At 39.7% G+C, this 23522-nt stretch overlaps 1 protein-coding gene across 1 annotated transcript in view; it reads right to left on the reverse strand.

The window, feature by feature from the left end:
* Window positions 1-23522, reverse strand: part of DNAH10 (dynein axonemal heavy chain 10) — a 57426-nt gene that overhangs the window by 6633 nt on the left and 27271 nt on the right. The window contains exons 39-70 of the mRNA XM_037401546.1: window positions 23258-23416; window positions 22835-22970; window positions 22584-22706; window positions 21951-22085; window positions 21421-21637; window positions 20826-20945; window positions 19751-19896; window positions 19190-19342; window positions 18395-18655; window positions 17548-17720; window positions 17082-17175; window positions 15835-16002; window positions 15335-15523; window positions 14546-14717; window positions 13443-13646; window positions 12570-12650; window positions 11967-12164; window positions 11160-11321; window positions 10263-10437; window positions 9205-9386; window positions 8323-8459; window positions 7215-7432; window positions 6608-6829; window positions 5845-5992; window positions 5024-5303; window positions 4439-4668; window positions 3612-3885; window positions 3081-3185; window positions 2414-2568; window positions 1501-1655; window positions 1075-1258; window positions 27-227 (exon numbers count right to left, since the gene is read on the reverse strand). Of these exons, the coding sequence (XP_037257443.1) occupies window positions 27-227; window positions 1075-1258; window positions 1501-1655; window positions 2414-2568; window positions 3081-3185; window positions 3612-3885; window positions 4439-4668; window positions 5024-5303; window positions 5845-5992; window positions 6608-6829; window positions 7215-7432; window positions 8323-8459; window positions 9205-9386; window positions 10263-10437; window positions 11160-11321; window positions 11967-12164; window positions 12570-12650; window positions 13443-13646; window positions 14546-14717; window positions 15335-15523; window positions 15835-16002; window positions 17082-17175; window positions 17548-17720; window positions 18395-18655; window positions 19190-19342; window positions 19751-19896; window positions 20826-20945; window positions 21421-21637; window positions 21951-22085; window positions 22584-22706; window positions 22835-22970; window positions 23258-23416 (5557 nt within the window). The remainder of the gene's footprint in view (window positions 1-26; window positions 228-1074; window positions 1259-1500; window positions 1656-2413; window positions 2569-3080; window positions 3186-3611; window positions 3886-4438; window positions 4669-5023; window positions 5304-5844; window positions 5993-6607; window positions 6830-7214; window positions 7433-8322; window positions 8460-9204; window positions 9387-10262; window positions 10438-11159; window positions 11322-11966; window positions 12165-12569; window positions 12651-13442; window positions 13647-14545; window positions 14718-15334; window positions 15524-15834; window positions 16003-17081; window positions 17176-17547; window positions 17721-18394; window positions 18656-19189; window positions 19343-19750; window positions 19897-20825; window positions 20946-21420; window positions 21638-21950; window positions 22086-22583; window positions 22707-22834; window positions 22971-23257; window positions 23417-23522) is intronic.

Raw genomic sequence — 23522 nt, forward strand, 5'->3', positions numbered from 1 at the left:
ACCAGGGTTTCCCCACTGCACGCTACCTTCAGCGCCTTCTGCAGTATTCCAATTGGGAAGCCCTTGGTCGGGTCAGTAGTCAGCCAGAGGCGAAAGTCTGGGTGAGGCTTTGTAATTTTCTCCAGGGCCTTTTCCAGATTGATAAGCCACTTCACCAAAAGGTGACAGTTCTGCAACATTAGCCACTCTCCACGGACTGCTACATTCTCCAACATCTGCAACGCAATCTTAAGAGAGAGAGAGAACTGTCTGTGAGTAACTCTATGCTGTAAGCGAACTGACTCTGATGGGTTAGTGCAGTGAATTTCTTTCTGCTAGCAAGCACACTCAGCCTTTTAGTTAGTTTTTGTAGACTTACCAGAGTGCTCCTTGCCGAGAACAGACCTTTTCCTATACCACAAGAACTTGGTCTGAGATGGTTTTTCTAATTTCATTAATTCCTTTTGAAATTAAAAGTCATGTAGAGCATTTAAGTATTTCGAAAGAATACAGCAGTGTGCATGGCCCAGAAGAGGGTGAAGATCAGAGTCTAGGAAGCAGTAGTCTAAATGAATCTAATAGGAGCTCTCACACTGACAAATCACAGCAAATTCAGTCACCTGCTAAGCTTTGGACAGCCCTGCCTTAGTGTCCATAACGAAAAGAGAGCGACAGGAAGGACAGCAAAAGCAGCAGGTAAAGGTAAATCTTTTCGGTAACAAACAGTGTGACTTCCAATCAACTCATGTCAATACACAGATATACAGGGTCACTGATTAACCTTCGAAGGGCTGCAGAGTAACATGTTTTCAGCTCAACTGGCTTTTAACAGATGACAGTATCATTCTGAATCTACCCTTACCCAAAACCTAAAATCAGCCAGTCAGGCAAATGCCCCCTCTCACATTACAGGAAAGCGTTATTTCCAGCCTGGTAAATTGCGTGCTATGTCTGAATGACAAAGTGGCTCCCTTTAAAGTGGAACAGACCTTTGGCAAGGAAATTTGAACAGGTCCACAATAGTGGGAGCACAATTTGCAATTCGCAGACTAACCTGCTGCACACAGCACATCCCTATTCTCCCACTGAAGTTACCTTTTCTTGGCCTTGTCCCATGGCTAGGAATTTGAGCCTATCCCCTCCAAAGCCGGTCCTCTCAGCCAGTTTCATGAGGTCACTGACAGGATCAGAGCCAGGACTTAAGATGAAAACAACTGGCGAGTAAGGGCTGCTCTGCTCAAAGATAGCTTCAAAGCTGATCACAGGGGGCTGCACGTACCTGTTAGGAGAAGAAGCACAATAAACTGCTCATTTGCACAAGAGAAGCCATCTTGTGTAGGAGATGATTTTTACAAAAACATCAAAGCTCACCGCAGACTGCATGTGGAAATGATACAGAGTCAACTCATGCTCTGCTGTTCAGGCAAATTACAAAAGCATTTACATAATTGATTACAACTCCAGTTCTGTGTGAAATACCTGAATGGTGTGATTTGGATTTGAAAGAAGAAAGTAGCTTACTTCTCACTCATTGTCAGAGTAATGTAGTCGGTAACTGCCCGATACAGCCGATCCACCCGGAAACACCGTAAAAGTAGGAGCTTCTGAAAGTTCGTGAGACTGTTCTGGTACTGCATGGGGAACGGCATCTGCTCCAGAGCATCTGTATCATACCACTGGCAAGAAAAGATGGGAGACAATGCAAAGGAATTTCATGATTCCGTCAACAAAACTACTAGGAAAGCAGACAAAACCAATTTCATTAACAAGGGGCCGAGAGACACAAGAACAAGAAGAAAGTCAATCAGCTGCAAAGAAATATTAAAAGAAGAAGTGAATGTAAAAAATTCAACATTTTCACTATAAGGTATTCAAGTCCAGAAACACATTTGTACTTCATGTCAAGTAATTCTCTTAGGATACAGAAAATAGCATCTCAAGCAAAAAGTATTAACAGATTGCTTATGGAAAGACTTCTTATAAAGCAACAAGATATGGAATGAAACTAAAGGTAGAACAAAGGGAAGTCTGTTTTTGTAACTAGCCTATAGAACTCACTGCCATAAGAAGATCAAAGTACAATTTAGCAGTACAAAAATAACAGTGAAATGGTGACTGTTCAAATCAACAGCAAAAATTCCACTGGCTTCAACAGGGTAAATAACTCATCTAAGGCATCTGACTGGAAAAATAAAAAATCTACAGTATACCAGGGAAGATTTTTTGTTGTTTGTTTTTTAAAAAATAAGAGCCTTAACTCTTCTGGAAATAAGCCAATCACTAACTGAGGTCAGGAAGAAAAGCAAGGCCTTGACAGAAAAAGCCAGTGGTGACATGCCTCCTGCCGAGTGCTATGGCACATTGCATCATACTTGAACATTTAATACCAGAAGAAAAACAAGGAGAGAAAACAGGATTGCAGAAAAGCACGTACATTTTTCCATACATCTGGATTTTTTTCCACATCATCTGGAAGAGATTCAAATTTCTCAGGAAATAATTCAGACAAGCGAATTAGGTCTTCCCAGCCTTGATCTGGAAGCCAAGCATACGGTTTCTTTCGTGCACTCTTCTCCAGGGAAATATTGCCTAGTCACATTCAGAAACCAAAGTGAATGTCCATGTCATAAATTCTTCAATACATGACCACACATACAGTCCCACTGCACAGAGGAACCAACTGGAAATTTGTTTCTGGAAGCACTGTAAGATTAAATTGGTCTGCTGAAGAAAAGATGGCATTTTACAAGTCCTTGCAAAAGCCAGAGCTTTCTCTTTGCAAAAATTTTTAAAATTATTTATACATAGTCAGAAAACGACTTAAGATTATTTTCTCAGGTAACATCCTATCAATTAGCTTAAGTGAGATTTGCCAACATCTGCAGAGAAAGATTAGCCTCTTCGCTGTTTAAAAAAGTGAAAAAAATAGAAATAGCAGAATCCACAATCTGTGTAAATCAACATAGTTCAGCTATCTTCAGTGGTTTCTCTACGTGCTAGCTCTTACAACAAACCATATCCAGACAAAAATCTTATCTTCAAAAGATCTTTTAGCTATTGCTACATACAGCTATATATTTATATATAAACATTCACTTTACCTTTCAAAAAGAATTCAAATTCTTCTTGTGGAACTCTGCCATCAGCTTGTTCTATCCTGACAGTCACATTAAAGGAGAACAGTAATTTGTGCTTCTCAAACAAGCCTACATCAAAAGGACAATATTTTCAAAAATCAGCTGCTAAAACTTGTGGAACCGAAGCAATCTGTTAATCCATATCCCGCATCTGGTCACCTCACAAAGACCAGGGTGATCAAAGATGGGGCTCTAGATCAGGCTTACAGAATCAAAACAGCATCTCTGAGCTACATCCAGGGATGTGAGATCCACAGCTGAAATTTACTATCCATAACTGTATTAAGAAAACCATTTCTTTAAAAGGTAACACACATAGTTTCTTCAAACAGAAACAGCAGGGAGTGAAGTGTAAACCAGGACCAACGCTGAGAACTGAACCTTAGTGAATTCACCGCTTGGTAACTTGCCTCTTTAAAATAAACCAACCAAAGGCATGGCTTTTAACAAGCATTTGCACAACACACTATCAGCCCATCACTAAATTGCACTGACCTGTGCAGCCATAGTTATAGGTGTTGTAAGTCAGAGTATCCATGATATTTTTTAACCTCTTCACAAGAACAGGACTGGGCATGGATTTCCGAAGAGAGAGTCCAAAAACTTCTAAGAAGGAGACCAGTGAGTACTGATACATGATGTTGACAAGTGCCATTTCAGACAAGACGGAGAATAAAATGGCCCCTCTCCTGGCGGCTGGTCTGTAGCCATCTCGAAGACGATCAATATCCACCGCTGTTGTCTCAGCCAGATTCAGTTTTTCAGTCACCTAGCCATACAATGATTTTATACACGTGTAATTACTGATCCATAGTACGTATGTTATATCACAATAAACTATTCAGTGCCTGCATCTATATGTTGACTGTATAGGGAATCTGGGTAGGTAACCCTAAAGAAGTAGTACGAATTGTAAAAAACAAAAGTTAAATAAAATGAATCCCACCTTTATGAAAAGTGAAGGCAAAGATTTACACAGAATCATGGAAGTAGTCTGGGAAGGCCCTCCAAGGATCTTTAGTTCAACTTTCTGCCCAAAGCAAGACAATGACCACCACTAGATCAGGTCAGCTGTGGCGTTGCCCAACTACAGCCTGAAAACCTCCAAGGACAGAGATTCTACATCCTCTCTGAGTAACAAATACATTAATTTTTCATTTCAGATCTGATACAATACCGAAAGATGCAACATAGGAGAAAACTCTCCATTTCCTTTCAAACCAATTCCTAGCTTCAAGGGTGAAAGATGAAGCACCACGAAAAAGGAAAGATGATGTTTTATTAGTAGATAGATAACCTTCCAAAAAGCCCAGAGCCGGTACCTCAGTAGCTTTGGATTTTGTCTCTTCTAGTGTTTGCACCAAGTCCAAGTTGTCCAACATGTTTCCTGTGGAAGATGTCAGTTCCCGAAGGAGAGAATCTTCTAGATCTTTCAGCAAGTTTTTGTTGTCACTTGTCTCCTGAATGAGATGTTCTCTCTGTTCCTCCAGTTCTCTTCTTTCAAAGCCCGTAATGACGCTGAGCAACTGATCCTCTAGGCCCTTTAGTGTAACTACAGATACAACACATGTACACAGCACAGTCGTTTTTTAAACACGAGAGCTTTTACACAACTTATTTCATCTTCATCATCCTGTAAAACTACAGTGATGCAACAAAGTGACTTCGTTAGTAACTTTGCATCTCATTTCTACCAAAGCATCCCAACAGGTGCAAGAAGAGATATTTAGCTCAGTTTCAGATTAGAAGAGAGAAGTGAGAAGGATTTCCTATTAAATCAGATGCGAAGTATAAGGGAGACTAAGATTTGTTTTAAATTTCATTGCTGTTTCAAACAACTACCCAGACCCTAAATTTGCACTACAGTATAATCATTACTTTTTTACTAAGTATACACTTCTGCTTACCTGTATAATTGATAACCATAGCTTTGCCAAACACAGATGGAGAATACTTTGGGTTTGATAACTTGGTGTTCAGGTACAATCTGAAATTACTGTCGTAGTCAACCTCCTTGTCACCCAGAACAACAAATGTTCGCCCCTGTGCAACTTTGATATTCTTCTCTAAGACATTATCTATCACCGGATCAATGTATTCATCAACACCATGCAGCAAGAAAGGGCTTCCATACTTTATGGCCAGTTCTAGTTGTTTAAGGAAATCTGGGTCATTAAAGGAAGCCATCTGCAAAAGAATAATGGGAAGATATGAAAAGAGAACTTATATTCAGTTTGCTGAAGATCATTTTTTTACAGTAGTTGCCAGCACTAACGAAGTTTGCTCTTTGTTGTTTTTTGTCTTTCCTCTTACAGATGATATAAACTGCACTGGTACAAAACAGGAGATATGCTTTTTCTTTTTTTTTAATTCTGATTAACTGAGAATAATTTCCATTTGGATAACTATTCTTCAAAGTTCCGCTGTGCCTCTGACTGTGTTAATTGTCCTACATGAAAACTCCACCCTGGAGCTGAGACAAAACATAGTCTACACCAGTCTTCTGGGTATATTATTTCTGCATGTATTAAGGCTAGCCAAGATCCCAAACAAAACATCCATCCCAAAGAACTGAAGGTCATGTGAACACTGATATTCATTACCTATTTTAGAGACACAACAGTCAACACGTTTATCAGTACATAATCGGTTCCCCACTCAAGGTGACAGATATTTATGCAGATTTTAAAACAACCAGTAAAGAGGTAAAATGATAATTTATCTTTACTCTCAGGTTATTCTTTTCTTCTTTCTTCTTAATCCAATGAAATGCCTGTTGTTGTGGGTCAATACAGAGCGGGAAGCGGCTTGCATATGTTGTCAGGATGCCATTCTGGATAGAGAGCTCATCTGGAGGCAATCCTTGGGAAACCCATCTGAGAACGGAATGGATCAAAGAGCAGTCTAGAAAGGAAACTTGATGGGAGAGCAGCACGTTTCATTTGTGAGTAAAATTACGCAGTTCACTGAGCACACTATTAGACACACAAGGAAACACACAGTGGACGTGATTGTGAGAAGACTGTCAAAACTCAGACTGATTCATTGTCTGAGCCATTTGCAACTACGCTACTCAAAACACTGACTTTCATTTGGTAGGTAATCCTGCAGTAGTTGAAATATGCTATCTGGGCATGGGTTTAATACCAGGTTCATTGAAGTCAATGAAAAGACTCCTCTTGGGCTATGGGAACACATATTATAGATAACTCCTTAATAAATTTCCCAAAATGGTATTGTATGTGTCTAAGTTCAGTGAATGTCCCTGGAGTGTAAAGTACAATGGTTTGTTATAACAAATAGTTTCCCTTAACCAGAAGAAAAATTATTTGTCTCCTTTTCATCTTTGCAACATGAAAGTAAAACGGGCTCTCCCTGGTATGGCTGTGCACCTCCACCCACAATGCCAATTCTACCCTACAGATTCACATCCAGACTCCCACTTCACAATTTCACATTAATTAATCACTGGGTTTCTTGACCGGACGTACCTGCTAACCTCCACGTCATTTGTCAGAAGGCCTTCTAACCTAAATGGTTGACTGAGAGGAATCTCTCGTGAGAGGATATCTTGTTGCCACACTTGATAGATCATTTCATTACGAAACTCCCAGTTGAATGCTCCTTCATAGCTCAGAAAGGCAGCACAGAGTAGACAGTCTCCAAGCAACTTCACCTTTCGTATTTCATAGTCTTCTAATTCCTTTGTCCACCTGATAGAATAATAAGGAAATACTGGGTCAGTCTGTACCAGGGAGATGGGGTTTATGTGCAGAATTTCCAGGTGCTGCTACTTTAGATGAAGGCTGAGACAGACCCCCAAATTTACCATCAGTTGCGCTCTCACTATTATGATGGCCATAGACACTGAGCTAATCTGAACCTTCTTCCTTTTAATCTGAGTTCACCTTGTTCTTCTGCACTAAAAATTGTTATTTTTCAAGAGCTAATGGATATTATCTTAGAATGGATATTAGCTCTTCTCAGAAACAGATATCACAGGAAGTGATGTTTCCAAAAAGTTTAAGTCTGATAGGTATTATCCCTGGCACATGACCCTCCGATGTCAAAAATGTTCCTCTTCAAATCTAGACTTACCTCTTGTTTTCAGATCTCAAGCCATAGATGAGCTTGTCAGCAGCATCTAATCTTCTCTGCATAATCTCCGCTTCTTCTTGCAAGTGTTGCTTTTCTTTTATTGCCTCTTGATATTTGCTCCCCAAAGCTTTAAGCTCATTCTGAATGGTAGCCAACTCTGCCTTTATCTTTTCCAGTTCCTGCTTACTTAAGTAATAGTTCCGTTCTAGCCTAGCCACCTACATTACATTATGAAGGAAACACAAGAATATCAGAGGAAAGGGGGGCTTTGGAGAGAAGTCTCAAGTTCTCAGATTTCTTTTGGCTATTTCAGATATTTCAAAATGTCCTGGTAATAAACATTTTAAGCCAAAATAACTGGCACTGTTTCTCACCCACCTCTCCCTGTTCCAAACATACACATCATGGTCTGATACTGCAGTTCCAAAGCAGATAGATATCCTAGAGTTTTGTACCCACAAGGTACATTAAAGCATGTGAGCAGTCCTGCTGGCATTGGGGGTCAGCAGGACTGTCATCCCATGACAAAAGAGGACGTCTGTCTGCTTAACAACAACAATACTGAAGGCCTCAAAAACAGTCAGACTCATCATCTAGTAAACATACTTTCTCAGTAGTCAGCTGTATATAATAACCTTTTCTTGAAGAAAGTTTCCCAGCATCATTGGTTGGACATTAGACTTCCTTTGGTAAGACGGCTAACTTCCCAGCCATTCGAAACAAACAGCTAATCAAACGGTCTGTGCTTAGGGGACACGGATGTTGTGTACTGCTCTGTCCAGATGCCATGTGTTTTGAAGTCTGTTTTCAGCAGACAGCTAGAAACTGTTTTTCTAAGCATGTTAGATTACAAAATTCCAGCTGAACATGATCCTCCCTCCTCCTTCAAGCACTGGCATGGATGGGAACCCATATCCCAGCATTATGACACAACAAACATAGCAATTTATAACTGAGTACCTGCCTCATTCCTACTGCAATAGCTCTCCTAAACATCTCTTTTTAAGCACTTCAAAGAGAAGTGGGCAGTCTACGAATTTGTCAAGTATTATTTTTCTCATCAGGATCATGCTTCATCCTCCTCTGAGTTTGAATCTACACACTTTACCTTTTCTCTCTTTGGCTTGGCTTCTTTAAGTACATCACAGTAGCTCATCACTGCTTCAACAAACTTTAACATTCCAAGTCCTGCTCTGCTCACAAGTTCCATCTCACTGAAGGTAGTGTTAAGATTCTTTAACAGAGCTAAATGGGCAAACACAAAAATATTGCAAGTGACTTGAATTACAGTGCAGAAATCCTCAGAGAAATAGCTTCCCCTAGCAGCAATATCAAGCAATGCTGTGACAGACAATATGAAACATTTGTCAGAATATTAAAGAGACTCTGACCTTGAGATGAAGCTACTGGGCTGTAACAATACAAGCACAATATTGCAAGTGATTTCTCAAGTTCCTTCTCCATGAAGGGAGTGCATTCAGGACCATGGGTTGTCTTCTGTGCAGCAATCAGATGCAATTTTGTTCAAAGAGCCAAATTCCTCTCTTAATGGAACTACTCTGGATTACACCCTTGTGAACACGTGTAAAGTTTGGCCCATAAGCTTTAGATATAGCTCATCTTCTTTCCACCCTGTATATATCACATTTTAATTGCCACCACATGGATGAGGTCATAATTCTACTAAGTGGCTAAAAACAAACAGCAGGCCTGCTCACCTATCCTGTTTGTTTCTTGCCTGCTCTAAACCAGAGTGCATAAGACCCTAGCTAAGGTATAAACTGGATATAACACATAGCAGAAGGTTTTTGCACCCTGAAAAATCCAGCCATCCCAACAGTGCAACATCTGCAGCATTGTGGACAGTGCTGTCCACTTGCACAAAGTGAATCCCACCCTCCCAAACAACACTGGAAGGATTGCTGCTGACATGGCTAATCACATTAGCAAGATCCTACATTCATTCCAAGTATACAGATCAGTAATTTACCTCGGACAGATTTCACTTGGCTCTGAGTAATTCCATCAAAATCTATTTCCATCATGGATCGCAGGAAATTTGCCTCAGACATCATCCCTTTGGCTGTCTTCCAGTTTAATTCTTTGTAACCTCTTATTATAAGAACACATTCCAAAACAGCCTGCACCTGCTTAGGGGGTTTTGCAAAGGATCTAGAAAAGAGATTAAGGACACAATGGAGGAAAAAAAGGAGGAGACAAAGCACATGATGCCAGACATATTGCAATGACCCTCTTAACGTTCCTGTTAAGAGGGTCATTGCAATAGAACAAGAGCTAGTACGTAAGTCATCCTACATAAAGTGAAAAAGATCACCCAGGCCAGATGAGAAATTATTAACTAGTCAAAAGCTCAAAACTAATTCTTGTATTCAGACAATTTGATCAATGAAATATTAAGGACTTCAACAGTGGAAGGCCTAAAATCCTGAGCCATGATATTCTTCCCTAGGGCAGTGAAGCAGCTGTCCATCACGATATGCAGTACAGGAAGAATCCAGAGATCTACAACAGAAAGGAAACTAAACAAGTGTGGCAGGGAAGGGAGAGCCATTGCTATTTCAGGGAGATGCAGGTCAGGGACGGGATGTGCTTTTATATCTATCCCCAAATACAAGATGTATTATAAAAACCATAGAGGGAAGTTAATTCAGCAGAAAAATACATTTTCATGCTATCAAAGCATCCCTGAAAAATAACTGGTATGTGTTCCTATTCACACAGAATAAAAACACGAGGCATAAAGGAGTTTAGACACCCACTGCTCAGGCAAAAACCACAGCAGTTTCTATTGCATCAGAGAAATGCACACCGTAGATAAATATGGGGAAGACATCAAACAAAAGACTGGAAAAACGGGCTTGAGGGGAAGTCCTGGGCAAGGAATCAGGGGATTCTGTTGTGGCCTCTGCACTCAGACAACTGAGGTCCTTATCTTCACATGCAGTTGAGAAAGGCTCAGACCCTGCAAACCAGGGTCTCCCCATGAATTTCCAAGAGTTTATGCTACTGTACATCCAAATGAGTCACCTGATCTCAGTAACATCAGACTTGTCAAGCTTCTGAAGCTCCAGTTTGGCAGCTTCCAATATAGGCATGACTTCAGCCAAAGCTCTCTCAGCTGCCGCCTTCTCCATAGCAATAATCTTATTCTGTTCCTGGATCTCCACAGCTTTTTCTTCAGCCAGTTTTTTCTTCTCCTCAGCTAGGAATTGTAAAAGCAGGGCCATATATGGATTTTTGTAAGCAGAACATATACTAATATGCTAATATAGATATGTTCTTGGCTGCAAATCAGAAATTACCATCAACTCAGTACCTTTTTCTTGCTAGCTTGCCAATGTTAACAGTTCTATCACCAGGTTAGGAACACTGTTAGTGTTCCACACAACAGCATACATAATTTTTCCTCCTATGCTTCCCTCTGGTTTTTCTCTAATAGTAATTTTCTGAATCAGAAGGTCCCTTTCTTGCTAATGCCTCTTTCCCATGTTACGCCCTACACCTTGGAAAGGGAAGACAAGGGCAGGCAAACATAGTTATGAGTTGTGTAAAGTACTGTACGCCAAACACATAGTAATCTGTGCAAGACAGAAGAGCTGCTCTGCTAGCATGACATTAGGTCAGCACAAATGGAACAAGGGGGTTACCTCTAGAAGCAGCTGGAGCTCTTAGAGGGTCTTCCAACACAACACAACACAACACAACACAACACAACACAACACAACACAACACAACACAACACAACACAACACAACACAACACAACACAACACAACACAACACAACACAACACAACACAACACAACACAACACAACACAACACAACACAACACAACACAACACAACACAACACAACACAACACAACACAGACTATGTGAGCCTTGCATAGCCTGTGGGACACTTGGGTAGTTGTAAACTACCTACCTACTTCTGTGTTTGCTGAAATCTCTTGTAACAAAGCCTCGCAAGCAGCTGATTTTTCTGCTAGCACAATCTTTTGCTCAGCAAGTTTCTTGTTCAGCTCAGCCAGTTGTACACTAGCTTCCTTCAGCTTAACTAAGCCCCCATCCAGACGTTTACATTGTGCTAGACAGAAAGGAGAAATGTTAGTGATGCATTGATTGTGTACTACCACACAGCAACAGGCAATCTCACAGAAGGTAAATATGCTTATAGGTGCACATGGCAGCAAGGCAACCTTGGTTATGAAAGGAAAATGACTCAGAGATTTCTCCTTTCCTAAGCCTCCCACCCAAGACAGTGTTAATGTTGCCTGAGCTGAGCTGCCACGGACTGGCCCTGTGCCACGACTTGCTTTCCATACACTGTTTATGTTTTATCCTTCTCACATATTTCAGTGCCCACTGAAGTATGAGTAAGAATTGCTGCTTGAGGAAGAATGTCAAACCCTGAGCTAAGCTGAGCTGGTATTAGATTTAATCAAACTCTTCCCCAGGCAAAGGAGCATTTGGTTTGGAGATTCAGGCTCGGGTTCATGCACAAAAGAATTTGAGGAGAGCGCACTGTTTGACACACAGAGCCTGAACATTCACCTGTGGCCAGGGTGTTGCTCCAATGTCAAAACTCAATGCCAGCATAGCATTTGAGACAGTACTGATAACATCATTTTTGCATAATGCGGGTAATATGCAGGATTCTCACCACAATTTTTTTTCTTTTAGAAACATTTAAATCACTTATCAAAAGTAGAAAACATCTACATAGCCTCACCTAAAACGAACTCATTTTTCTCCTCCAGCAATTTTGAGTAAGTATGGATAAAATCAAGGTAATTCTTTGGTGTGACATGGTTTCTACGTCTCAGTTTCTGCAGAAACCTCTTGCTGAAATCCCCTACAGATTCATGCACCACAACCATGTGCTCAATCACTGACTTGGAGATCTCCGATGGGATGCGTGTGCTATTTCCTAAAATCGGGCAGAAGAAATGAAAAATGTCAAAGGTTTGGGTTTTTTTTAAGAGCAAGCCGATTACCATCTTCCTTATGCATATCTAAGCCAGGCAAAAAAAGTCTGCCTTCTTGGGTAAAGAGCAAGACCAAGGCACAGTCAAAAGAGAACCTGGGCCTCCTGGCAGGCAGGCCACATTGTCTGCAGAGTCAGGAAGTTGAGTTTTAGCAATTTTTCAGATCTATGTGAGTAAGAAACTTCCATCCAAAACCATTTTTTGACTGGAATTTTGCATCACCCATTTAGACTTAAAGTAACAAGGACAATGGGAAATCAAATTATCTACAATAACTGCAAAGTAAAATATTTATCTCTTAGGATATCCCAAGGGTCAATGCATTAAAATACTGACATTTTACATACCAACAAAGGATTGTGCAACTGCATACAAGGCCTGGGGGGGCCATGGCAAGAACCAGTCAATACCAGTGTTGTTGACAAGACCTTAAAATAAAAGGATAGTGTTATCGGAAAAATTCCTTTGCAAAACTAGACCCTAATCTGCCAGGCAACAACCTTATTTGCATCAAGAATCTGTAGGATCTGTCTTATTTGACTCCTGCTTAGCAATAAAATTTATCACAAAGTCAATACTTCCATTTTGATAGTATACAATCAACTTTGCACTCGTGCCGTGCTAACCCCATTGTACTATTCTTTAGGCTGTACCATTCTACAGGATGCAGGCAAGAGCTGCAACAAGGTATTTTAATGCTTGGGTTAGGATTCTCACCCGTACCCATCTTTCACGTCACTTCAGCTCCCAGGACTCCTTTCAGCCACTTGCTGAAGCGTAACATCCACCAGGCTCAGGTGTTTTTTCTCCAGTGGGTGTCCTTCCAACCATGCCCCTTTTTTTGGCTTTGGATACAAAACTGTTTCTCTTACCACCATCCTAGTTTCATAATGATTTAATACCACACATTCTTCTGTAAACTACAGAAGAGAGGCTGCAGACACAGGCTGTATATTTCCGCTTCAATGACGATGACCAATTGATTTCCAGCTATTCAGCTGGGAAATGAACTGATCTGGTAAATGCTAATCAATAATACTCACTGATATGTGGTAATTAACTAGGGGGAAAAAAATCATGCATTGTAAATCCTTGATCATGAAACCTGCTTTGCCTAACTTTAGCTGTCAGACATCCCTGAGTGTCCACCAGAGATTTTTCTCTTGCCTGCAAACCTGTATTCTGCAGGAAAGGGACTAAGCAGTGTGTACAACTGATACCTGGGAAATTTCTGCACCATGTTCTCAGATTAGCCCCAACTGGGGACATTCCCAGGACAATGTGAAGGTTGCTTGCACATTTTTTTACAAAATATTGCCAGAGACTCTCTTTAGCTGGGTTCATGCCAGCTTTAGTAGCTTCATCTCCAATCTGACTTAGTATGGTGTCTTTTTCATCATCTGGAAAAAGGGCTGGCACCATTCCTGTAACATAAGGGCAGAGGAATGCTAGTGAGAACAACCAGAAAGAGAAAACAGTGTGGCTGGGAACAGGGTAGATGAGAAACCTAGTTCTGCAAAAATTATTCTGGGTGGTTTTGAATGAACCTATTAACCTATGCTTCTCCTCCTCCCCTCAGCCCCCATGGAAAATAGAGGGGCAGTACTTCGGATGATGCAAAGGGATTTAGAGGGATAATTAATTAATTTTTGTTTGGGCTTCAGCAACATACACAAAACATAGAACATGTCACAAGAACATAAAGTGCTTCTAACTTTGCAAAGAAAATATTCATTGGTGAACTATCAGTTCACATTTTCATTCTCTCAATCATGTGGCAAATATTGCTTGTTACCTAATGATAGGCATAAGCAGACCAAGGAAAAGGGATAAGATTTAACACATCTGTTTTCAAATCAGACATAGGAACTTCTGTAGAGAGGGTGGTCACACAGTGCCAGCTGCTGCTCATTTTCAGCTGCTGCATACAGTAAAAGATACTAAACTAGATTTCAGGACATATATATATAAGCAGTTGCTTCAGTTCAGGTGAATGCTATCCAAAAGCCAATGGGACAGACGGTGGGTTTGTGTCCAAATGCAGCTGAAGTTATACCTCAGTCCTGGAAGAAATCTGAAACTCCTGCAACAGCAGCAACAGCATGAATTAACCCTATAGCCTTCCCTGATACATATAAATGACTGTAAGAAGATGACAAGCCATTACTAAGGCCAAGATCATTTCAGGTAGTACAGAAAAGTGTAACTAACTAAAGCAGCAGAGGACGCAGGGTGAAACAGTAATAGCTGCATCAAGGGTACGTTTGAGATTATAAATCACAAGTAGATACTGATCAGGAGCAATTGAGGCTGCCTATGCTACCTGAAGTTAAAATGTTGTTGATGAGTTCCAGGAAACTCTCTTCTGCTACCTGGGTATCTGTAAACAAGAAGACCATTGACTTGTTCTCAATACCCAGCTTCTGGTACAAATTCTTCAAATCTTCTCGGAAATTATTTTCTCCATATCCTCGACTCAAGATGATCTCAAATACCTAAAGATACAAACATATACTGAGAAGACACAGATGGACCCAAGACATGATGGTAACTCTAAATTTCAATTGGACTGGATCAAGGGTTTTTGTTTGGCCCCTAACATCAGTAAATGTTAAGAATCAAATAAATTATACACTACATTATTTTTAAAAATTACATTTGTCCAACCCTGAAGGATTGCATTTTCAAAATTGCTTTGTGTTCATCCTCTGCCAGAGACTGAAAATACATCTTTCCTATCTGAAATATTACAGTATCAATCACAACAAAGTTCCTCCACAAAAGCACACCGGTGCTGCTCTAAGACAGATAAGTAACAAAAGCAGTAGTTAGAGATTATTAGTTGCTCACTGCCAGACCCATCCTTGTTTTCAGTCCCCAGTGCCAAAACCCAGATTCAGGCACTGACAGCTTCTTGCCCAGATCACCCACAGTCATTATTCTATACCTCCTGGCAATCACCTCTGCCTGTTCTTCTCTCCACAGGGAAGAGATACCAGCCTGATCTTATCTTGCTGACTGACTTCCCTCCCCCAGCCCCCTGCCAATTTAATCCTGATCACAGTATTGCTTTCCTTGTCTTCTTTCACTGCAAAGATGCAGGGTCACTTACCTCATATCCAGCTGTATAGGCAGCCAGTCTCGTTAGAGACTGCTTTCCTGAGCCTCCCACTCCTATCAGCAAGGCATGCCCATGATCCATCCGTATGATGCGATGTACATGGATTAAGTGCTCCAAAGCATCATCAAAAAGAACTAGGTTCATTTTAATATTAACTTCATTATATTCCTCCAAAATCTCCTGCAGAGAAAGGTGGACAGAATGTTACTGGGAGACCAGTGAAACAATTAATAACATTAATAAAATAACAACCCATTTAGCAGCATTATTCCTTTCCCCTTCCTCAGGGAAAATAAACTGTTGGAAAACACTGCTGACTCTGTAGTTGATCCTCAACATTTATTACTGCAGACCCCAAATGGATAACAGTGCACATAAATTCTATGTGCACACAGAAAGAGAACAGATTTCCTACAGTCTGAGGCAGGCTCCCGCCCATTCCTCAGGCACAGAAACAGCATCAGGCACAGCTCCAAGCTGGTGCACACTACCTGAAAGAGAGCTTTTGCTGCATCATAGTCTTGGATATCTTCATAAATACGAGGTTCTCCTTCACTCAGTGCCATTCTGAAATCTCCAAAAAGAATAGGATCCCTCATGGCCTGCTCCAAGTCATCTCTGAAATTCTCTTTGATTAGGCTTTTTATATGACCTTGTACCTTCAAGGATATGAAATGAGTCAGGCAACACAACGAAGCAGATGATTCTGAATCCAGTAACACTTAGAAGGGTGATAATGCAGATTCTTGCTCAAATACTGACCGATTTCAAGGGGATACTTATGTCACTAGAAGGTCTAAAGACCAAAGCCTCCTATTGTGTTCTATGTATGATCTAAAATGATCTAATAGGCAGTTTAACAACCATTCAATCCAATGGACTCCAGAAGTTTAACACAGGAAAGGATAAGCCTGCTAAAAAAATACCTTCTCATATATTGTTGTAGATATTATTTCAATAAACCTTCCTTCTCAACATTCATAGATGATTCCCTAACTAGATTTCTCACAAATCTTGTAAGTCTGAATGAATGTATAAATACAAAAAAGTTGTGATAGAATTACTCTGAGTTCTGAAAATTGAGCTGGAAATGTATCTTTGTATGTTAGAGGAGAAAGTTCTAAGCAGAAGAATCTGAAGCCATCTTAATCTAGCTCTTTTCATCTCAGCGAGTTGCTTTGCAAGTTGCTTCACAAGTTGCTTATATGTAAGTAAAATCTACCCCAATTCCTCCCCTAATTCTCAAGGTATAAAACTGTCATAATTCTCTCTTGTGTTTTAAGATATAATTTGGAGCATTTTCCAGTTTGCCTAACAGCCAAAACTGACTCCATTGTTTAAGGACTTGGCTTTTATCCTTCTTTTCCCTACTTGATTGTATAGTCACATTCTGATACAGTCCTTCCTAAAGGAAAATACTGACTCAAAGTGATTTCCTGAGTTTTTTCCTGCACTGCTCTCACACTTTGTCACCTGTGCCCCTGCTAACCAATTTTCCGGGACAGGCAAACCAAGCGACCCTTTCCTTCAGCAGATCTGCTCACTTAGTCTGCCATAGTCACTTTATTTTAGAAAAGAAAACTCCATGGGCCACATTTATAATTAATGGAGCAATATAGTGGTTAGACAAATCTGCAGTCTGACTGCAAGACCAGAGTGCAACAGTTGGTAATGTTGTTGCAAATTAGTTGCCATAGTAACAGTCAGTGACTACTAAAAATTGAAAGAAATTACTCACCAATGCTTTGTCTGCTTCATTATTCAGCCTGTCATGGAAAACCCTCAGGCACTCATTTCTCCAAACTCTCACCATCTGGGTCACTGTTCGAAACCTGAATTCACATCGAAATACCAGACTGCACCAAATGAGCTGACATGATGCCTAAGGTATATGGTTAATAACACTGACCAAATTCTGGACTGACTTACTTTACTCTTTTTGGTTTTGTTCTTTTCATAATAACTAATTTGCTTGCATTTTTACCTCTGAATACCTAATTTAAGAAAGAGTAATGCACCAGCATTTGTCATCAAGTGTAAGATCACAATTTCGGATGTTACTGAACATTTTCTCATTGTGGCAAAGGTCTAATGAAAAGTGTCCAAACATGACTGATTTCATATACCATATTACTTCATCTTCATCTAGGTTCATGCAATATAAATAGATGTGGGAGCACTGGAGACAATTTTTCTGTTCTTACCTCTCTGGAGTTGTAAGAATAAGTCCATTATAGACCCTGGAAAGATCCCGCAGGTTAAAAATATAATGGAATTTGGAAGGAGTAGGAGGTAGGTCACAAGTAATCATTTTATAAAGCTCCAAAGTACATGCAGTAATCTTGTCAGAGATGGTTGATATAGACTGATTAAACATCTGCAAACATGAGAAAGAAGAGGTGTTTCCATGAGACTGTCCCAAGAGAACTCAATGCTATTAAACATATTCTGCTTTCCAGCTTTTAAACCTGCTTGGTGTATTTCAAATAACTGAAGGCAAACATACTCAGAAATTCGTATTCCTCTGTATGAACTTTGTGCAGTTGAATGTTTTGGACAGGCCCCATCTTCACTCCTGAGCTTGCAGAGTGCTGACAGTAACATTGAACTCAATGACCGGAATTTCCACAGCACTTTTTTAACAGAAAAAATAAACTGTTCTTTTCTTATATAAAGTTGCAGGTTATCTGCTAGTAATGCAGTCTACTGCATTACATTAAATTTTTTACTGTCATTCAGGAAAAAGTTTGCTGATCTTTGTTGCTTTTCTTTACAGGAACCATAACCAAATCATTCACAGGTTCCAACCTATGAAAAGCACCAAGTTTATAAATGACCTGCTGACTTGAATGTTTACCTATTACTCAAGAATTTATCAAAACACTGTAAACCCATCAAGAAAGAGAAGAGGAAGGGAAAGGTTTGCATGAGGTTCTAAATATAAGAAAGCCTGATAACAGAAGATTTCAGGTCTAGCGAAAGCACAGAAGTAAATTTATATTTCAAAATAATAAACCTGTTGAGCAATCCTTTAAAAAACAGTGAAATTACCGCAGTGTGGCCTTTCAGGATGGAGGCATAGATCAAACTCAGGGATTGCTCAGAAGGAAAAGGCATGTTAAAAACACTGAAGAGTGAGATGAATCGAGGGTCAAGTTCATTCCGACCTCCTCCAGCTTTCCCCATGGCAGCAATAAAACCCAGGTCTTGAAGAAGTTTACAGTTCATCTCCTTACCACGGTCATAGAAGAAACCTTTCTCTAGCAGCAGCTTCAACAGGGCAATGGGTTGCTGTGTGCCATACTCATCAACCTTTGTAACACAAAAGAGTCAAGATATTCAAAGCACAGTACATCGGCATGCCAATTACTGCTATAAAATGTGGAAATATTGTGCTCCATACTCTGGAGAACATCACAAGGACTAAGTGACACTTTGCAAAGCTCTGGCACTGACTGTGAACATTCATTCCAATGTCTCCTATGGGAAAAGTGCCTCTGTGATAATCTAAATGCACATGTCCTCTTTTGCTCCCTTTGTAAAGAGAAAGGGATGGTTTCTACAATACACCACCTGCAGCCAGTATCAGGCCACAGAGACATGATTTTAATGGCATAAAGAAATGATCCAACAGGATCTCTCTTACATATAGGACAAATACTGTAACAGACAGAAACACTCCCCACTGCACACAAATCCCACTTTCTGAAGATCCTAAACTGAAATCCAGTTACTCACTTACCATAAATATCTTTGACTTGTAATTAATTGACTCTGTGTATGAAGAGACCATGTCAGTGCCACCCGAAATGTTTCTATACTACCTTGCAAATTAATGGCACTTACCCGTGGCATATTCATATCATCAATGAAAACAATGAGACGTTTTCCCATAGGAGGGCCATAAGTGGTTTTAGTTCGTTTCTCTACATTTGTCTCTAGGTTTCTCTGAACGTCCATTGATGTTGTACGAGAAGAGAAGTTAATTACTAGCAGCAGCTGCAAAGGAGAGGAAATGGATAAGAATGGATTTTTATCTGTTGTTTGGGGTTTTTTAACTAGCGCATTCAAAAAATATTCTTTATATTAGAGTGTCAGACATACAGGAAAGATTTCTATGGTCCATTTATTCACTTGAATTACAGATGAAAAAGAAAAGTAATCCCATTCTTAGCACTTCAATAATACATATTTACTTTATCAAACTGAATCTGTACATGGTAGATCAAATGTCTTTGATCCTGAAGGATTCTCAAATCATTCACACAGTTCGGTTGTGAAGATTGCAGTCACATTACTAAAGTCAACATTGCTACCCACAGACTCAGGGTTCACAATGCAAATTTAACATAAGGACAAAGAATGAAAAGGCAGATTTACAAAGACGACAAAATGCCTCATACATACATTACGGTCTTTGTTCAAATTGTTTAGGAAGTTTTGTGTAGTTGCTGTTTTAGATGTACCCGATTCACCTACAAGAACAACTGGGCGTTTTACTTTTACCATCTGTTCCAGTAACCAAGTAGTGCGTGTTGTATCCACTGTAGGCACTGAAAAAGATCATGAATATGATGGCAGGTTAAATTAAAATGCAGTACAGCTGGGGATTTATATTTATAGAATAGTGCTGGATCAGACTCTCAAGGTATTAACATGCAGTTGTACAAAGACAAAATCTGAAATATCAACTCACTAACAATGCTGAAAAAAAGTTTTAATTGCTCAGCCATCTCTTTTCAGCTTTTATCATCAGGATCGCTCATCCTATAGATATATTAAAAAAGAAGTTATCTTCCATATAGGAGGGTCATGGACTGGTTAAACTCCATTTAATCCCTATTTCAAGGATATAATCAGGATTTATTTGGATCATAGGCATTTTCCCAGAACTCTACAGAGGTGATTTTTTTTCTTTGTGAATTGCCTGCCATTAGGAGCAACTTTTAGAGAACATATAATTGTCTCCTGTGTCAGTGAAGTTAAGCTGTGCTTGCCAAAGTATTACTGTAAAGTAACCTGCCTTAATTTGTCCTTAACTATGAAAAGCACCTGTCACCATTACACAGTGCTTGGAGTAACAACCAATAACTGCCTTAAGAATGTAATGTTTAACTACCAAGTACTTGAACCATGGAGCCGGCATTTTTCCTACAGCTTCTGGTAGCATAGACCATGAATATTCTGCTATTCTAGCTTGTAAAAGGCATTGTTAGCTCCTAATAACCCTTATTAACTGAAACAAGCTTTTAATCCTTTCTTCATTTCTCTATTACACAGTGCTGTAAATATCTACTCTATTCCTGCTAAACCACTGTGACAACAATATTAAAGAAATTGATTTGTGCCATCACAAAAAACTGAACCTAAGTGGAAGACCTTCAGTAAAGAAAGAGGATGTCTCATGTTAACTGCCATGTACTCAGTGGCAGCACATTATAAATTAAAGACATATTATCACTGTATTTTATTTTACACTCACCTAGAATGTCAAGAAATTTCACTTGAGAGTTATGAATATATTCAGGAACAAGTTTCATCCAAGGTACCCACTTTTTTTGAAATCCATCAAAGTGAAAGTCATACAAAGTTGGCAGCTGACCTGCAAATGATTAAGTAACTAGAAGTTTTCTAGGACACTGAAATATTTCATAAGAAAATAATCTGATTGAAATGAAAGTGAAGGGTAGGATTCTGGACCAAGTTGGGCAACACTGTGTTCTGTTTACTTGTCATTTAACCCAGTTAAGACATCAACCAAAATTCTCCTAATCCAGCACTTGGATCATATTATCGCTTTTTAAGCACCTTCCACTGACTTTCATGTCTTACTTTTCTTTTCACTGTTTATCTCTGCAGCTTGGCATAGAAAAGTACTGTTCTGTGAGGACAGACCAGTAGCTGACAGTTATCTAGCATCAGTATCTCTATGTGGTTTTCAGTGATAGTCCTTCAGAGAGCATATTTTGTAGCCAAGATAGCTAGCTGGAAGGAAGAAGGATGCTCTGCCTTCGTGGAAACTAACACTTTTCTAATATAATCAATGGAATTCAGACTAAATTATGATGAGATCCTACCTGGCAGCTCCCCTGGCTTAGCCAGGATGTTGTCATCATGAACAGTAGACATGCAGGAAATACGTTTAACATTTTCATCAAATTTAATTCTCCCAGCATCAACAAGAGCAGCACCTAAGGAGGAATACAAAGCTTCCAAGAAAAAGCACTCCAGAACATCAGGATCATCAGGCTGTACCACAACTAGAGCTTCCAGCATCACAGTCAACTGTACCACCTGTTGTAAAACAAGACAAAACTGTAAATAGAGTTGCCATTTAGGTGCATGAAAACTCTTAATACGTTTTCAACCATTTTGAGTGTCTGCTGATCCTTTATCCTTCCAGGTGTATGTACTGATACGCATATTAATGACACTAGAAGAGCACTGTTAGGAAATTACTGTTTCTTTTCTCTCTTGGTGCTCATCACTAGCAAACTGACATTTCAGCACAGACTCTACCATGCTTTATTTGGAACATTTTACTCTCTCTATCATTCCATTTCTCTTTTCAGGTAAACTTTTTCAACCTTTACTCTCTGTTCCTTACCATATTTAAATCTGTTTGAGGAACAATGGTCTTCAGTCTTTCCCCATGTCTGCCATCCACAATTCCCTCTACAATCATATCAGTAAGATAGGGCACATATTTTTGAAAGAGACGATTCAATTCAGTTCTCTCTTGCTGAGGAACAAAAAGGACAATGATTCAGGACACAGAAACCCGGAAAGCCAATTTTTGACAGCAGAGCTTCCCATGAATACCTGGCTGACCAAGTATGATTGTTCCTGAAGAAGTCACTTCTACCAAAGACAGGGCACAGTCACATGAAGAAATGTGATGCTGTTGTATGGACTGGTGAGCAGGTGAGGGTGCTAGCATCAGGTGCTAGCAACTAAGTTGTCTTACTGCAGCTCCCTGTGGACTTGGTTTTTTAAACTAAATGTAAGAAACAAGGACCTAAGCTCACTGTTAATTCTTTGGAGATCAGGTAAATTCATTTTCTTGTTCTTCACTTCTCAGAAACAATCACAAATTAGAAAAGCTGGGAACCCTCTTTAGCCCTCTGCCACAGGCCTAGTGATTAGATTTTTTATCAGAAGATTAGACTGTCTTTGCAAATTTTTTTTTACAGCTGTCTACAGTTCAGTATTTAATGTGAACAAGTGCAGAAATTCCCACCTCATTTCTTCTTTCTTGGATCCACTTCTGCCAGTAGGGCTTGTATTTCAGATTTTTAGGATCTACAAAGACCATTCCACAGCGGGATACAGTGGCAGGAGATGCATACTGTAAGTCGCCAACCTGTAAAATAATCACACAAGATAATCATACACTTAAACAAAGAACAGCCACAGTAACTGCTTTTCAGCTTTGTAGATCCATCTGTATGTAACCCTTCCCTTGTATTACACAGTACAGTCACTACTTACCTCAAACAACAAAGCACAGTGCGACTGAAGTCTAATCCGCTCCCCATTTGCTAGGGTCAATAACTTGTTGTCATCCATGACAGAATTCATGTTTTCAACCCAGAGAGCATCTACATCACCATCAAACAGAATGTACCTGTGGATACAGGAGCCAAGGGGCACTGACTAAGCTCTGATTTTACTAACATATTTCAGAATCCAGTGCCATCAATGGTGTCAATCCAGGTGCTTTCAAGCCTCCCATTCATTTTTCATAATTGCATAGTTTCCATTCATCTCACTGAGGCTAGAAACTTACAGAAGACAGAAAGACCCCTAGACACTCTCCATTTATTTAGCATTTGTTTTTAAATAGTGCATTATCTAATATTTTTTGTAAAATTCAGTTTCTAAAAATGGTCACAGTAATTTCTAGTTGTCTACCTTCGCTCTTTTTTGTCAGTAGGCCTGTTGATAACCCGAAAAATGTTTGGCAGGACTCCATCTGTCCAGTCTCGTGTGGTAGGGTCAAGGATCCCATAAAGCTCAATCATACTCATAGCTTTAGGGTTTAGTGTGTAAAGCTTTGTCAATAATCCCAGCCTAAAGATACAGCAAGAAAAGCAATATTAAAATGACACAACACCATCTCATACTAACCCAAGCAAATATTATGGTCAGCTATTGATCCTGTGATGACTACACAGAG

This window comes from Falco rusticolus, chromosome 1 (assembly GCF_015220075.1).
Source record: "Falco rusticolus isolate bFalRus1 chromosome 1, bFalRus1.pri, whole genome shotgun sequence".
Classification (NCBI taxonomy): Eukaryota; Metazoa; Chordata; class Aves; order Falconiformes; family Falconidae; genus Falco; species Falco rusticolus.